The sequence below is a fragment of the Camelus ferus genome, chromosome 6 (genome assembly GCF_009834535.1).
Source record: "Camelus ferus isolate YT-003-E chromosome 6, BCGSAC_Cfer_1.0, whole genome shotgun sequence".
Lineage (NCBI taxonomy): Eukaryota > Metazoa > Chordata > Mammalia > Artiodactyla > Camelidae > Camelus > Camelus ferus.
Window position 1 is genome coordinate 82,946,367 of NC_045701.1, and position 16,258 is coordinate 82,962,624.

The 16,258-nt window shown below is 32.6% G+C and overlaps 1 protein-coding gene across 7 annotated transcripts in view; it reads right to left on the reverse strand.

The window, feature by feature from the left end:
- Positions 1-16,258, reverse strand: part of TC2N (tandem C2 domains, nuclear) — a 61,453-nt gene that overhangs the window by 19,425 nt on the left and 25,770 nt on the right. For 6 of the 7 annotated variants that reach the window (XM_032482531.1, XM_032482530.1, XM_032482528.1 and 3 more), the window contains 2 exons: positions 6,530-6,652; positions 4,954-5,181 (listed from right to left, as the gene is read on the reverse strand). In XM_032482531.1, the coding sequence (XP_032338422.1) occupies positions 4,954-5,181; positions 6,530-6,596 (295 nt within the window). In that variant the 5' untranslated portion in view covers positions 6,597-6,652. Of the gene's footprint in view, positions 1-4,953; positions 5,182-6,529; positions 6,653-12,684; positions 12,739-16,258 lie in introns of those variants that run through there. The other variant, XM_032482533.1, reaches the window with a different exon arrangement.

Genomic DNA, 16,258 nt, shown 5'->3' on the forward strand with positions numbered 1-16,258 from the left:
GACAACTGGACATTGATACAGAAAAAAACCCTTTTCAACCCAACCAAACATATTCAAAACATAAAGTCCATGTGGATTGTAGATCTAAATTAAAATGTTAAAGGCAAACCAGTAAAACTATATTTAAGTAAATTTATAAGAAAGTTCTCACAGCCTTTAAGCAGGAAAGCACTTCTTAAATGGAATACAGCATGAATCATAAAAACAATTTTAATAAACTTAACTACATTAAAATTGAAATTTTCCATTTGTCAGAAGACTAAGAGAGTAAAAAGGCAACCCACAGAGTAGGAGAAGATACGTGCAACAAATATTAACTGATAAAGGGCTCATATCCAGAATATATAAGGAACTTCCATAAATCAATAAGAAAAAGACAGGCAAACCCAAATATAAACTGGCTTAAGACTTAGCAGGTACTTCAGAAGAGAGGCTATCCAAATAGCCAAAAAATATGACCTGGTGATCAACCTCAATAATAATGAGGGAAATGCAAGTTAAAACTCCAATGAGATACCACTACACACTCAGAGAATGGTTAAAATTTAAAAGCCTAACAACAACAAGTGTTGACAAGAAAGTAGAGCAATCTGAACTATTATATTAAACTCTCTGGTGAGAATGTATAACATCAATACTGTGGAAAAGTTTGGCAATTTCTAATAAAGCTGAACATATTTATGCTCTATGACCCAACAATTTCATACGGGGACATACACATGACTGAAATGCTTGCATATGCGCACCAAGAGACAAGTACAGGAATGTTCATAAGCATCATTATCTGTAAGAGCCCAAAGTAAAAACAAATAATTAAATGTTCATCAACAGTAAAATAAACTGTAGTATATACTTACTACATAAAAATAATCTTACAGTATGCTATAAAGAAACACTACTGTATATCATGCCATTTAGAATACAAAAGAATACACATACTGAAAACTAACAACAATTTGAATGAAACTCACAAACACAACGTTGAATGAAAGAACCCATGACTAAAGTATATATATAGGTCAGAACAGAAAAAAATAAATAAATAAACCACAACATTCAGGGATATGTGCTTAAGTGGTAAAAAGTAAGAATAGCAAGAAAGTGATGATTGTAACAACTGAGATTCTGATTAGAGTGACTGAAAATGGGGAAGACGGAAGCTTTTGGTTTGCTGGTAATACTCTCTTTCTTTACCTGAGTGGTGACCATATATGTATTTTACTTTGTAATAAATCACTGAGTTGAATATTTCTATTTTGTTCCTTTTTTTCTATGTGTATTATACCTCATAATTTTAAATGGGTAAAGCAATAGACCAAATTCCTTTCAAAGTTAAGAATCACACTGGAAACAATATATAGACAAAGTTTTTTAAACGTTTAAATGATTATCATCTCTCAATTCTTTTTATCCCATTTGAAATAGAAACTACAGTATAAACTAATATTTTTTGAATTAAGGTAAACAATGAAACAGGTAGCTTCACACTGAGTTCAGAAAAGAACAATAAAATATGTGGTTATGAAGTGAGAGCTTATTCTCACACAATGGTTCAAATAACTATGTGTACAATCTAAACACTGTACATAGGCAGAGAGGTGCCACAAGGGAGGTCTGATGCCAGAGAGCCTTATAAGGAGTCTGTACACCTTATAAGCTAACACTTAAATCATTCAGACCATAAACACTGCTACAAAAGTCTGTTTATGGTAACAAGAGTAGCACTGTCAAGCGTAGTAGCATCAAAGATGACTCACTACCTTTATAGGTTATCCCTAAAAAAAGAATATTCTGATTTCATTTTTCCTTTACAAGTAAGCCACCAAAGAATTCCAATTTTCCCCTTAAACAACATACAGTGATATCATTTTTAAAGTTCAAGAGGAATTTCCCTCAATTTACAAAACCACAATCCTATAAAAACTAAATGTAAAGTAGCACAATTGCTTATACCTCTCAGAAGCCCAATTAGATATTTCAATATTTATTCAAAATGCATTCTCTTAATGGATAGGTAGGTAGATACGTGATAAAGGAAGCAGAGTCAAATGTTAATAATACATTCTCTGTTATCAAAGCAGTAAGCTGCAACTGTAATCAGACCTATCAGCAAGTAAGGAATGGAACATAACAAATTTCAAATACCTGAGACGTAACTTTAGTTATTATTGATAGTCTTCTGCCCTATCTTCTTCTCAGAATCTCCATGTCAGCCAATCATTCACACATTCATATGTACATACAACATACACATATTTGACTTCTATAATTAGATACTAAGAATACTTTCTTGACTTTAATGAAATAAAGTAATCTTCTCTCCAATTTGCTAAAAATCAGATGGTTTTACCACATCTTCAGTGTGCCTATAACTTAGGTGTAAATTAATGTCTCACTTATTCAACTCAACAAGTACTGTTTCCTAGTGATACAATGAAAAAAAAAAAAAAAAAGAAAAATTATCATATATTGCCAGGTAGGTATTTCTTATTTATTTCCTGATAATGAAAATAATACATAAAATATCCTATATGTCTAAGAATAGAGAATTCATTAAATAAATTATAGTGCATCCATATGATTTAGTACCATGGAGCCATTAAAAAGCTCCATATATGATATGAATAAAACAGATTACAAGGCCATTTATATGGTTTAATTCCAATATTGTTAACAAGTACAAAAGAGAAAGATCAGTTGATCAGGGTATCCTGTGAGCCAGAACTTTTAAAAACTGTTTTTGAGAGACATTGCTTATATGTGCAAAACAATGTGGTAAGCCAGGCACAGGATTTATCTTTGTTTCTTAAAAAAAAAAAAAAAAAAAAAAAAAATCATTCCTACCAGACCCAACTCTCTGGTAGATAACAATAAACCCAAGACCAAAACCAAAACAAACAAACATACCCTGAAGGCATTGGAGAGTGAACAAAAGTAGTGAGGGTTCTGAACAGCACTTGACTCTGGGAAAAAAGGGAATGGCCACCTGTTTTTAATGACTTTTAGCTTGAGGGCTGGCCAAAATTGGCACTGTGCATGATGGATAAAATTCCAATAGAAAATCTACAATCTTTCTGGCTTGAAGAACCAGAGGGCAGAATCAGAGCAACCAGAGCAGCTAGAAAGCAAGGTGGGAATCCTCAATGGGAGAAAACCCCAAAGTTTGTGATAAAAGTCTACTCAAATAACTGGCTGATCCCTGAACCACATATGTATGGGACAACTAAGGATAAAAGAACTAAACTTAGATAGCAGCTGCCACCAAAGACAGAATATGCACGACAGTCCAACCAAGTTAACGTGCCTGGTGAAAGAAGGAAGGAAGGAAGGAAGGAAGGAAGGAAGGAAGGAAGGAAGGAAGGAAGGAAGGAAGGAAGGAAGCCTCTCAGAGTAATATAACAGATTCCAGAGTCTTCACAACATATCATCCAACATCCAGAATACAATCCAAAATTACTCCACATACGAAGAAATGGGAAAATGTGACTCATATTAAAAAAAAAAGGGGGTAATCTACAGAGTCCAAATCTGGATGATCCAGACATTAGAATAGTAGACAAATATGTTAAAACTAAAAGACATAAAAGAAAATAGGCTTCTGATAATGGTGGGAAAAAAGAAATCACAGCAAAGAAAAGAAACTATAAAAAAAAAAACCCAAATGTAAATATTACAACTGAAAAAATACACCTGGAATAAAAAACTCACTGGATGGGCTTAATAGCTGAACGGAGATAATGGAGGAAAGAGACAGTGAACTTGAAAATAGATCATTATATCCAATCTTAAGAATAGAGAGGAGGGAAAAGTTGAGAGGGAAAAAAAAAGAAGTCTCATAGACACGTAAAACAACATCAAGAGGTCCAACATATGTATAATTGGCATCCCAGAAGACAAGAGAGAGGATGGGCAGAAAAAAATGTTTAAAGAAATATTGTAGATCTTGATGGGAGTTTGGAATACACTATGTTATATTCATTTGTCAAAACTCAACAAACACACACTTAAAACTCGGGGAGTTCACTGTGTGTAAAGTTTATGTCAAAAGAAGAAAACTGTGCACAACTGAACTCTAGTAAATGATACATATATGCTTAAGTATTTACAGGGAATTGTACTGAGGGAATTGTACTGATGCCTGCAGTTTACTCTGAAATGCGTTCTCATCCTGCCCCTAAAAGAATTAAAAATGGTTCGAAGAATGGATAGATATGTAATAAACTATGTATAGTAAAATGTTAATGATAGAATCTATGTGGTGGATATACAGGTGTTCACCATTAAGTTCTCTCAACTATTCTGTACGTTTGAAATTTTTCATAATAAAATTTTGAGGGGAATAAACCATTGTGATTGACAGTGTTTCAATGAACTAAAACAAATTATTTCTAAAATACACAAGTACATGTTATTTCCTCTTATCTTCATTATTCCACTGGCCTCTACAACACCAGCCAAAATTCAGCCAATGAATCTACCTCATTCAAGTGGTTACTCAGACTGGGAAGTGTACTTAGACTGAGAAGCAAAATAGTGAAGAAAAAAGGGAAGGAAGAAAAGACAACTTCATTGTTTCCTTATTGCTTTTAACACTAAATTTTAGAAAATAATAAATAAGAATATTTCCTATATTTACTCATCAAATACAGAATAATTCCTCTATTTTTTTCTAGATGTGTGAAAGATAACTGACATACTACAATTAAGTTATTTTTTAGAAAGAGGCCAAATCTGCACACAAATGTGTTGATTATGATCAGATTTCATAGTGGGACCTTTCAAAAACACTGTACATTAAGTTCCTCTACAGAAAGAGCAAAATATAAAAAAATGAAATGTAAAATTTGTATATAAAATATTTCATGTTTATATATGTAAATGAGCAAAATAAGAGCAATAACAGCATTTAAATACTGCATGTTGATTTTTAAATCCTGCCATCTTACTGTTTACCTTGAAGTTCTTCCAGATGTGAAGGAGTTCCTTGCATCTTGGGCTGAATATATGATAACTTAAACTTGGGCACCACAAATGGTACTTCTTTGCCATCAGATGGTAATTTGGAAAGTAAATAATCCTCAGTACAGCCAACCTGAGGCTTTACAGAAATGGAAGTCAATGGAGGTATACTGATAGTAGTATTTTGACTATTTGATACTTTAAAGTCTCTTTCCGTGTATACTGCATATAAAAGAAGAGAAAAAAGAAAAAGAAAAAATTTCAAATATGCATGTAGATTTACATATAATAATCTAAACTTAACATGCTTTGGTATTTATTTATTTTAAAAGAAACTGCTGACACATTAACTACTCTTGGGTCCTATTAAGCATTCTGGAATCTACATTAATTCTGTTCAGCCAATATCTGAGAAGTTAATATACTATTGCCAAAGTATATTAACTTATCATAATGGTAAAAGCCGTTTTTAAAGAGTCTCATTTCCACAAAAGAGTTCACAGATGAAAAACAAGTTTATTTTGTAGTTAATTTCACAATGCTTTTAAGTAATAATCTAGTCATTTAAAAATGTTGTCAACACAGCAATTCTAGTTGTCAATACTAATGGTTAATTTCAGTCTTAAATAACAAAGCAATTCTGAAAAGAAGCTAAAGGTCTCCAAGTCTACAAAAATCTTCATCAAATCACAAAATAAAATATACTCTGACCCTAATATAATATCAACTCTCCCTATGCTAGCTTTTATGATCTATTTTGTTCATTATCCTGAATGATACATGATTCCTAAACTGCATGACTTCAGATGGGGAGGTAAGGGACACCCAGAGATAATCTTTATGTACAATTAGTACCATCTGTAGACTGAATGAAAGTACAACTACTATTGTGTTGGAATTTATGACATGTTTTATTGCAAAAAAAAGAAGCCTTCATACTCAAATATCCTAGGAAGCTAATGCTTTAGATTAAGAAATATAAGACAAAGCCAGAAAAAAAATAAAGTTCCAGTCATATCTGTGAAGAGATGCAACAGAAAGGGAAATCTCCAGCTGTCCTTGATAAATGTGGGTCTTCATAAAGTTATAGGTCTCTTCTCCACTGGTCATTCAGTAATGAAAGGCACTTTTTAATGAATTATTTGTAAATTGGGAATTATCTTTACTTAAATTAAAATATTTGCCAGAATATGTTATCCTCCAAACACACCAAAAACTTCTCTCCCTACTTTTGCTTAGACTATTTCATCCACCTGTAATGCTCATGTCCAATCCTCACCTTCTCTTACTTCCTTCTTCCCACTCAGCTTGCTAAAATCCTCTTCAGACTTCCATACCACATGCCATCTCCTTTGCGGTGATGTGTTAGAGTGTCTCCTGGGTTGAATTAATCTTTCTCCCCTATGCTCCAGGGTACTTTCATACTTACCTACTGTGCCTTATATTTATGTTTCTGCCTCCCCCGTGAAGTTAGGAAATATGTCTCATTTATATTTATATTATACAATGCCACAAATAAAGATACTAAATAAATGTTTGTTTGCTGAAATCAGAACAAAGCAAAACTCACAGTTGTGCTTTTCTGTTCCACCATAGAAACATCCTCTACAGCAACTCTTTATAAATTCCATTGCCATTACATTTAATTTCCAAGATCCAGTAAAAGATACAAACTTCCAATTTTAATATTAATCTGTTGGTAGAATAGAAAACAAGTTAACATGAACATGTTTAATGTCATTTGGTATCACTAAATAAATCATATTATCTGTCTTTCTAAGACATAATGAGGGCTCCAAAGCAAAATATTTAGAGGAAGATAGATTTTTGTTCCTTTACATAATTTTATGTAACCTAGGCTCCTTATAAGTTATTAAAATTCTTAAATATTACTAAATGAACAATCTCAATGTTAAATCTGAAGAAAAGAAAAACTCCACTCTCAATTTTCTTTCAACTGGTATACCTAAATCAATGTCCAAATAAAATTTACAAGAAAATACAGCACTCATTAAAAATGTGACAAAAATTGCACGTCCTCCAAATCAATTCTTTTGGTAATCCAAAGGCCCTATAATGAGGTCCAATAAACAAATAGCTTCATACTTTATGAATTAGTTTAATGCTGAGAATTACATTAACAGAAAAATATATTTTAAACTGTCTCTTTCTCTCTCTCACACACACACACACACACACATACACATACACAAAGATACCAGCTAACTAAACCACAAATAAGATATAGCAGAAATAAAGAGTCTGTTTTAAATTTACTAAGAACATAATTGTATAAGAAGCCAACTGTCCACCTTGGCTTCAATGACTTTTTTCCAAATGCACTCTCTTCATTTATGCCTATTTAAACTGTACATTTTTCATGGAAAATTTCAAATGTATACAAAGGAAGGAAGAATAGTGTAACAAAACCTCTGTCATCCAGACTAAACAGTGATGAACTCACAGCAAGTCTTAATTCATCTTTACCTCTCTACTTACTCTGTCCTTTGGGTTATTTTGAAAAAAATTCCAATAATTTCACCCATAAATATTTAAGTAATTATCTCTAAAAGATGTGGCAGAAGGACTCAGGAGTTAACTTTAAGGGGTTCTACTGGCTAAACATGGATCAAGTTGAACATAAAGACAAACAGTAACTGTAATGGACTGTAACATATCAAATATTTTTAAAAGGTACTCCATTTTTTTTAACATAACCATAATATATATATACAATAGATAAACAAGATGATACTGTATAGTACAGGGAAATATATACAAGATACTGTGGCAGCTCACGGTGAAACAGTATGTGACAATGACTATATGTATGTTCATGTATAACTGAAAAATTGTGTTCCACACTAGAAATTGACACAACATTGTAAACTGACTATAACTCAATAAAATAAAATTTAAAAAAACATAACCATAATAGCATTATCACATCTAAAAAATTTAAGATAATTAACTACACAGTGTTCAAACTTCCCCTGAAAATACAGTGAAATTTTTTACTGTTGTTTTCTTCAAATCAAGATCAAAGTTTGGATTGTTTCCAGTCTTCTGTTATTAGAAATAGTGACACAATAACTTTGTGCACACATATTTTCAGATATTTCCAGTATATATCTGTAAGACAGATTCCTAGGATGTTGATTCTTCCTATCCAGAATATTTGTTTAAGTTTATGTTTGTATCTTTGGGAGTTTTTTTTATAGTTTTCCTCATAAATTTTGAATTTTCTTGTTAAGTGTATGTCTATAAAATTTGTTTGGCTAAATGGCAATTTTTCTTCCATTATATTTTGCAATTAATTTTTTTTTAAATTTATACCTTTAAAAAAGCCCTTTTCAGTCTCAGTTTAGAGGATCTATTCCCTGACCACCCAGATCACACTAATTTCTCACATTTCTAAATATCTAGTGAATTTAAAAAAAAAAAAGTTTTTCACTTTTCTTGACATTTCATGACCCGTGTTCTATCTCCCCTGCTACAACAATTTTTCAGAAACAATATTTTACTCACTTTCTACTGAACACTCAGCACCCTGTATGATGCTGGGAATATAGTAGGAGCTCAGCAAATATGGAGTTGATAGATAAGGAAGCAAAGCACAATAACTAGCTTATATAAAAACTCCTAACATACTCATCAAACCGCATTTCTGACCTTAGTCAGCTTGCAAATACTTTATATTAATCATGAGGGGAATGTGAGAGAACTGGTTAAAAATTTTCTGGGGGAAAAGTCTTCAAAGTTGATGGCCTTGGGTCATCCAAAATGAATTGGAAAAGATAGGAGAGGGACACAGAAAAGGAAAACAGTTTATATGAATAAGAATAGGCAGCTAGAGTTTGCACGACAGACTATTGGAGAGTAGAGAGGTGTACACAGAGAGAAGCACAGACATCAGCAGAGGCTCCCACTCAAATATTAAGCAGAGGATCGATGAGAGCATGCTTGCAAGGAAACTACACAAGACTCGGAGGAAGACCACCAGAAAAGGTTAACAAAAACCATAACCAACACTCACCAAGGTCAGTAATAGTGCCTGCCCCCACCAACCAAACTGGGAAAACCTCACATATGTTATTGAGTAGAGTACTCAGAGGGTCTTGCCTCAGTGATGGAGAATAAATAACCCTAAACTAAACACTAGTCCATTGCCTAACAAACCTTAAGAGCAAGACTCAAGAGAATAAAGCTATTTCTAAGAAACCTATGTCCCAAAGCAAAATAATAATTATAAAAATATAACAATATATATCATACAAGGTAAAATTCACAATGACTGGTAGAATCTAATAAAAAATTATCAGACATGCAAAGAAGAGGAAAAAAATAATGAAGAGAAAAATCAATCAATTGGAACCAACACAAATGAAATGGACAATTAAGGCCATCAAAACAGTTATAAGTGATTCTATGTGTTCAAAAAGTTAAGAAGAAACAACTTTTGTATCTTGGAAGATACAAGAAAAAAGACACAAACCCAACTTCTAAAGATGAAAACTGTAATATCTGAGATGGAAAATACACTACATGGGATTAATAACAGATTAGATATTGCAGAAGAAACAACAAAGGACATTAAAAAGAGAAGCTATCCAAAATGAAACACAGAGAGAAAAAAGAAAAAAAACAAACAAACAAAAAAAAAAACGAAAAGAGCATCTGTGAACCATGGGACAATTTCAAGCAGCCTAACATATATGTAATTGAAGTCCATGAAGAAGATGGGGGGAGGCAGAAAAAATATTTGAAGAAATAATATTAAAATTTTCCAAATATGATACCTACAAATTTCAGGTCTAAGAACCTCCACAAACACTAAACTCAGGAAATATGAAGAAAACCATGCCAAAGCACATCATATTAACATGGCTCAAAATCATGATGAAGAGGAAATGTTAAAAGCAGCTGGAAAAAAAGAGACATGTTATATACATAGGAACAATGATAACAGCAGCAGCATGGTTCTCACTGGGAACAATGCAGGTAGGAAAAGGATGGAACAAAATCTTCAAAGTAGTAAAAGAAAAAAAAAACTGTCAACATTGAATTTGACACCTGCAGAAAATCCTTCAAAAAAGGAAGCAATAAAAAGACTTTTTCAGACATAAAAAAAACTAAAAAAAGTACCACCATCAGATACACATTACAAGAAGTATTCAAGAGTGATACCAGATGAATTACAAATCTACACACAAGGAATTAAGAGTACCATTGATATAAATACATAAGATTTATTATAAGAGATTGTTGATGCTTAGACAAAAATAACAACATGGTGATATGGGGTTTATACCATTACAGCAATAGCACAAAGGCCAGCAGGGAGAAATAGAGTATTCTATTGTAAGGTCCTTGTAGTAGATGTGATGTGGTATATGTAACACCATTTGAAGGAAGACTATGTAAAGTTAAAAATATGTACTATAAACCCTAAAGTAATCACTAAAATAAGAAAACAGAGGTACAGTTAATAAGCCAATAAAGGAGATCAAATGGAATCACACTCAAAAATACTCAATTAATATAAAAGCATAAAAAGAAGAAAGAGAAAACAAAGAACAGATGGGATGAATAAAAAACAAATAACAAGATGGCAGACTAGGAGGAACAAAGAAGTGGGATGAATAGAAAAGAGCAAGATGATTGATTTAAACCTAACTGTATCAATAACCACATTAATTGGAAATGCTCTACACATGCCAATTAAAAGGCAGAGATTGTGAGACTGGATGAAAAAGCATGACCCAAATATATGCTGCTTAGAAGAAACATACTTTAAATATAAAGATACAAATAAGTTAAAAGTAAAACGATGAATATCCCTCATAGATATAGATACAAAAATCTTCAACAAAATAAGAGCAAACTGAATCCAGCAAATTATAAAAAGAATTATACATCATATCCAAGTGAGATTTATCCTAGGATTGCAAGGTTGGTTTAACATCAGAAAATCAATTCTCATTATATCATACAAAAAAATAAGAAAACTACATAACATAATGAAGAGTATCTATGAAAAATCTACTGTTAACATCGTAACAGCTAAAAGACCTGAAAAAATGCACATAAAAACATGTTCAGCATCATTATTTGTTAAGGAAATGCAAATTAAAACTACAATGAGATAATACTCTACACTCATTAGAAAAGATGAAATTGCAAAGACTGACCATTCCAAGTATTTATAAGCATGTGGAACAAGTAAAACTCTCATATTCATCTGGTGGGAAAACAGTTTGGCAATTTAAGTTAAACATGTATCTGCATATGATCCAGACATTTCATTCTGAGTATTTACTCAAGAAAAAAGGAATCTTATGTTCATACAAAGCATGATGCACCAGTATTCATAGCATCTCTATTTGAAACAGACAAAAATCAGAAACTATCAACTGTCCATCAACAAGCAAATAAACAAATTTTGGTATACCTGTACAATAAGATACTAATCAGCAATAAAGGAATAAGTAATCTATGGATTGGTGTCTTCCCACCACTACTGGCAGATTTTCCACTATGAAAAATTATCATTATTTCTTCTAATTGTTTATTGCTTCTGCTGATTCTCGTTCAGGTGGTCTTATTTCCTTGTGCACTTGGTTATCTTTGACAAATTAACCACTGACCTCAAAACTTTACTAGTTGGACTTTTTTAGGCCAAAGATGAAAGTATATTCCTACAGAGAATATTTACATTTTTTCACTATATCACTTTAAATTCGTGCCTTGACATATAACCCAATTTTAAAATGAGCAAAGAATATGAATAGACATCTCTCCAAAGAAAATAGACAAATGGCCAATAGACACACAAAAAGTACTCAACATCATCAGTTATTAGGGAAATGCAAATCAAAATCTCAATGAGATACCACTTCACACACACTAGGATAGCTATAATCAAAGACAGACAAGTGTTGGTGAGGATGTAGAGAAACTAGAGCCCTCAAACATCGTTGGTAGTCATGAAAACTGGTGCAACTGCTTTGGAAAACAGTATGGTAGTTCCTCAAAACCTTAAACAGAGAACGCAGGACCCAGGAATTCCACTCCTAGGTAAATGAAGAATGGAAATATATTTCCTATAAGAATGGAAAATACATTTCTACAAAAAAACTTGCACACAAATGTTCATAGCAGCATTATTCATAATAGCCAAAAAAGTGGATCATCAACTAAAGAACAGGAAAACACAACATTATATTATCCATACAATGGATTATTATTCATCATTAAAAGGAATGAAGTCCTAATTCATGCTACAGCATGAATAATTCTTGAAAAGATTATGCTAAATGAAAGAAGCAAGACACAAAAGACTTATTGTCTGATTTCATTCACATGAAATGCCCAGAATAAGCAAATCATAGAGACAAAAAGTAGATTAGGGATTGCCAGGGGTTGAGAGAAAAGGGGAAAATGAGGAATGACTGCTAATGGGTATAAGGCTTTTTTTCTGGGGATAATAAGAATGTTCTGGAATTGGTGATAGTGGTTGCAAACTTTGTAAATATATGAAAATTCACTGAATTATACACTTTCAAGGATGAATTTTATGGTATGTAAATTATATCTAAAGAAAAAAAAAGATTTAAAAAAATTAACATCTTGAAATTTTTTTAGATCACCAAGGTGATGTGTACTTCCCCCATGATCTGGTAGTTACGACTGCCCAAGGACAGGTTTCTTTCCCTTCCGTTTTACTTGGCATCAAGACAGCTTTCCTTGCAGATCCTTGAAGGAGGCAGAGTGAGTTTTCATCCTTCCCATGACATCACAGGCCTCTGGGATCCCAGAATAAGGGGCAGAAAGCCTCTTGTTAGCTAACCTTGAATGAACCCTGAGCTGACTTCAAACTATGCCTTCTGTCCTGCAAATCTACCAAATTCTTATTCAAATCCAATCAAGTTTCCCCAGTTTAGCAAATACCTTCAAAGCAAATAAGGCTTAGAGGCTTCTAGTCTCTCAGATTTTCAGCTTTCTCTAAGATTTTGGCATATTAAATCCTAAGTACCTTAAAATTTTTTTTTAATACAGCTATTCTTAGCTATTTTCAGTGGGAAGGTTTTTCCAAATGTCTTAACTATATTCCCAAAATGAAAATCCAATATTTATCTGTCAAGTTAAAATTAACTCTAGTGAGTTAGGACAGGATTTGCAAAAACTAAGACAGCCTAAAAAAGTCTACAACAAAGTAGCTTCAGTAGTACTTGTGACCTCAGGTGACTACAGTAGATATTTAAGACTTACATATTTCTGTATACTCCAACAAAAAGTTTACTTTAGGAAAAAAACATTAATTTGAGTTTTAAAAGAAGCATATATGCGAGACCTGTCTCTCAGGTATCGAGGCTCTTTATACAACTAAAGTAAGACAGTAACAAGGATACACAAAGAGACCAAAGAAAGGATAGCCCAGAAACATTTGAATATCTGTATGGAAACTTGATATATGATATTTATAGATCACTGAGAGGAAAAACAGAATATTCAATAAATGATGTGAGGAAAAACTGATTACCCATATGGAAAAAGAATGAAACTGAAACCCCACTTCATACCACACAAAAGTCAATTTCACATGGACTAAGGACACAAATATGAAAAGAAACATTTTAAAGCTTTTAGAAGAAAATATCAGGCTATATCTTTATGACTTCTGGGAAGGGAAGAATTTGTTAAACAAGATGCCAAAAGAAAAGCTGACGTATTCAACTATATCAAACTATAGACACTATAGAATGTGTCTATCAAAAACCACTATAAAGAAGTAAAAGGCAATCTATTTACTGGGAAAAAGATATTTGCCGCATGCATAACTGACAAGGGATTAGTATGCAGAATGTATATATATTCTAGAAATCAATTTTTAAAAAGACAAAAAGTTAAAAACAGACAAAAAACATAGAAGAGGAGCTATAAAAGGTTCAACATCGTCAGTAATTAAGGAAATGTAAATTAAACCCCAGTGAGGGTACCATTACTCACCCACCAGACTGCTGAAAAGAAAACAATCAGATAATTACATATGTATAAATATCTCAAATGTTGAGAAAGGGAACAAAGTGAACATTTAACATACTGTTTGTGAGAGTATAAACTGGTACAACCTCTTTATAAAGCAATTCAGTATTATATAGCAAAACTGAAGATCCAGTACTCTACTCTTAGGCAAAAAGCCTAGGAAATTCTTGCACACAGACACAGAGAAACATGGATTTTGAACAGTACTAGCAAAACAGCTTTTAATGGCAAACAGTAAAATTAAATTTAAAAAAGAAGACTGAAAACACCCCAAATATCCTTTAACAGGAGGATGGATAAACAGTGATAAAGTCATGTAATGGAATGCTATATAGCAGTAAAAAGTAAATGAACTATAATATAGCAACATAGATGAATCTCATAAATATAACTTGGTGCCCCAAAAAAGTCATGGAATAGACAAAACTAAACAACAGATTACTTATGTATACCTATGTTTATAGTAAAACTATACAGAAAATCAAGGAGCATGGAAAGAGAAAGACAAAATCAGGGAAAAAGACACAATCAGGGCTTCAAATACTATGTATTATTTCTAAAGCATGATATAGGTACAGAGGCATTTATTTTATTTGTATTCTCTAAATCTGTAGATGTATCAAAAGTACTATTTCACACATACAAAATGATTTCTCATTTAAAAATTAAGTAAATACACAGCTGTGGCAGAAAATATGAAAAATACATAAAACTATGTGAAGAAAATTAAATAATCAATAACCCCATCATCCTGAGACAACTACAGTACTTAAAAGAAATAAATATACTTAAATGGTATGTTTCCTTCTACTTTATTTTTATTTACTTTTTTTTTTTTTACAGCTTTATTGAGGAACTGACTTACAGTAAACTGCATATATCTCAAATATACAATTACATGAGTCAGACATATGTATACACTGGTGACAGCATCTTCACAATCAAGAAAATTAATACACCCACAAACATAGCCGCCATCCCCAAAGTTTCCTCATAACCCCTTTTAATCCATTCCCTTTTCTTTCCTTCCCCTCTTTCCCACCCTCAAGTAACCTTATCTGTTTTCTGTTACTTTAGACTAGTTTGCATTTTCTAGAATTTTGTCAGGTATTGTTTGAGCATAATTTATGCATATGTTTCACTTTAGTAGATATTGCCAAAAAGTTTTAGAAAATGATTTACACTTCTACCAGGAGAGTACGAGAGTTCCAGCTGTTCTACACCCTTATCAACACTTGATTGTTTGCCTTTTCCATTTTTAGCCATTCTTTCCATATCCTAAGGAAAATACACATAAAACTAGTGCCTGAACCACAACAAAAAAGTTAAATTCTCAATGAAGACTGAAGTGAAACTCCTAAAGAAATTTTCATCTAAGAGCATTTGCCCTAAAATGCATGATAGCTGAAGCAAAGGCCCTAACCGGTGTATGCCTCATGAATTCTGATTTAGCCCAAATGTCTAATTTCTATGTAAGATTTTTAGGAAAGCCGTTGAGATACACATGAAAAAAAAAAATCACATGACTTAAAAAGTCAGGAGTATAAAAGTACTGGAACTCAGGTGAAACACAATCCAACACAGTTTGTTAAAGTGTAACTTTAACACTGATAACAATACCTGAACCCAACAGACCAAAATACCACTAAAACAGTGCTGATAATTCGAATTGGGAGACGAAATACTTTCCTAAAACAGTTCTATTCAATATGCTCAGCTACTTGCTCTCAGCTTCTGCTACTTAAAATGGAGAGAACTATGCTGTGAGATGCACTTTAACATAAAGATTATTCTATTGGCCTTATATTCTTTCTGATCCGACTATCAATTCCCCTCTACCACTCTGTCACTTTTCTTTCAAATCTTTGTTTCTCAAAATAAGGATTCTACACTCACTATCTTTATTTCTTCACCCTCTATTTACTCCTCAAAGTCATTCATATTTGGCTTCCATCCTTATCATTTTACTTAAATTACGTTTGCTGAGATCAGTGACCCCCCTCCTAACTACCAAAGCCAATAGACACTTTATCGGCTCCTACCTTCCTGATTCCTCTGACTCATCTGACTCTAAAATAGATTTCTATCCTCATTAAAACCTTTTCCTCTTCTGGCTACTAGGACACCAGTCTTTTTGCTTCCTCCTTGCCTGAATGCTCCTCCTTGGTCTCCTTGGCTGTCTCCACCTATCACTTAATTATTGGCGTTTTCCATCCTTGGTCTTCCTCTCTCCTTACTCTCTACTTACTTAAAT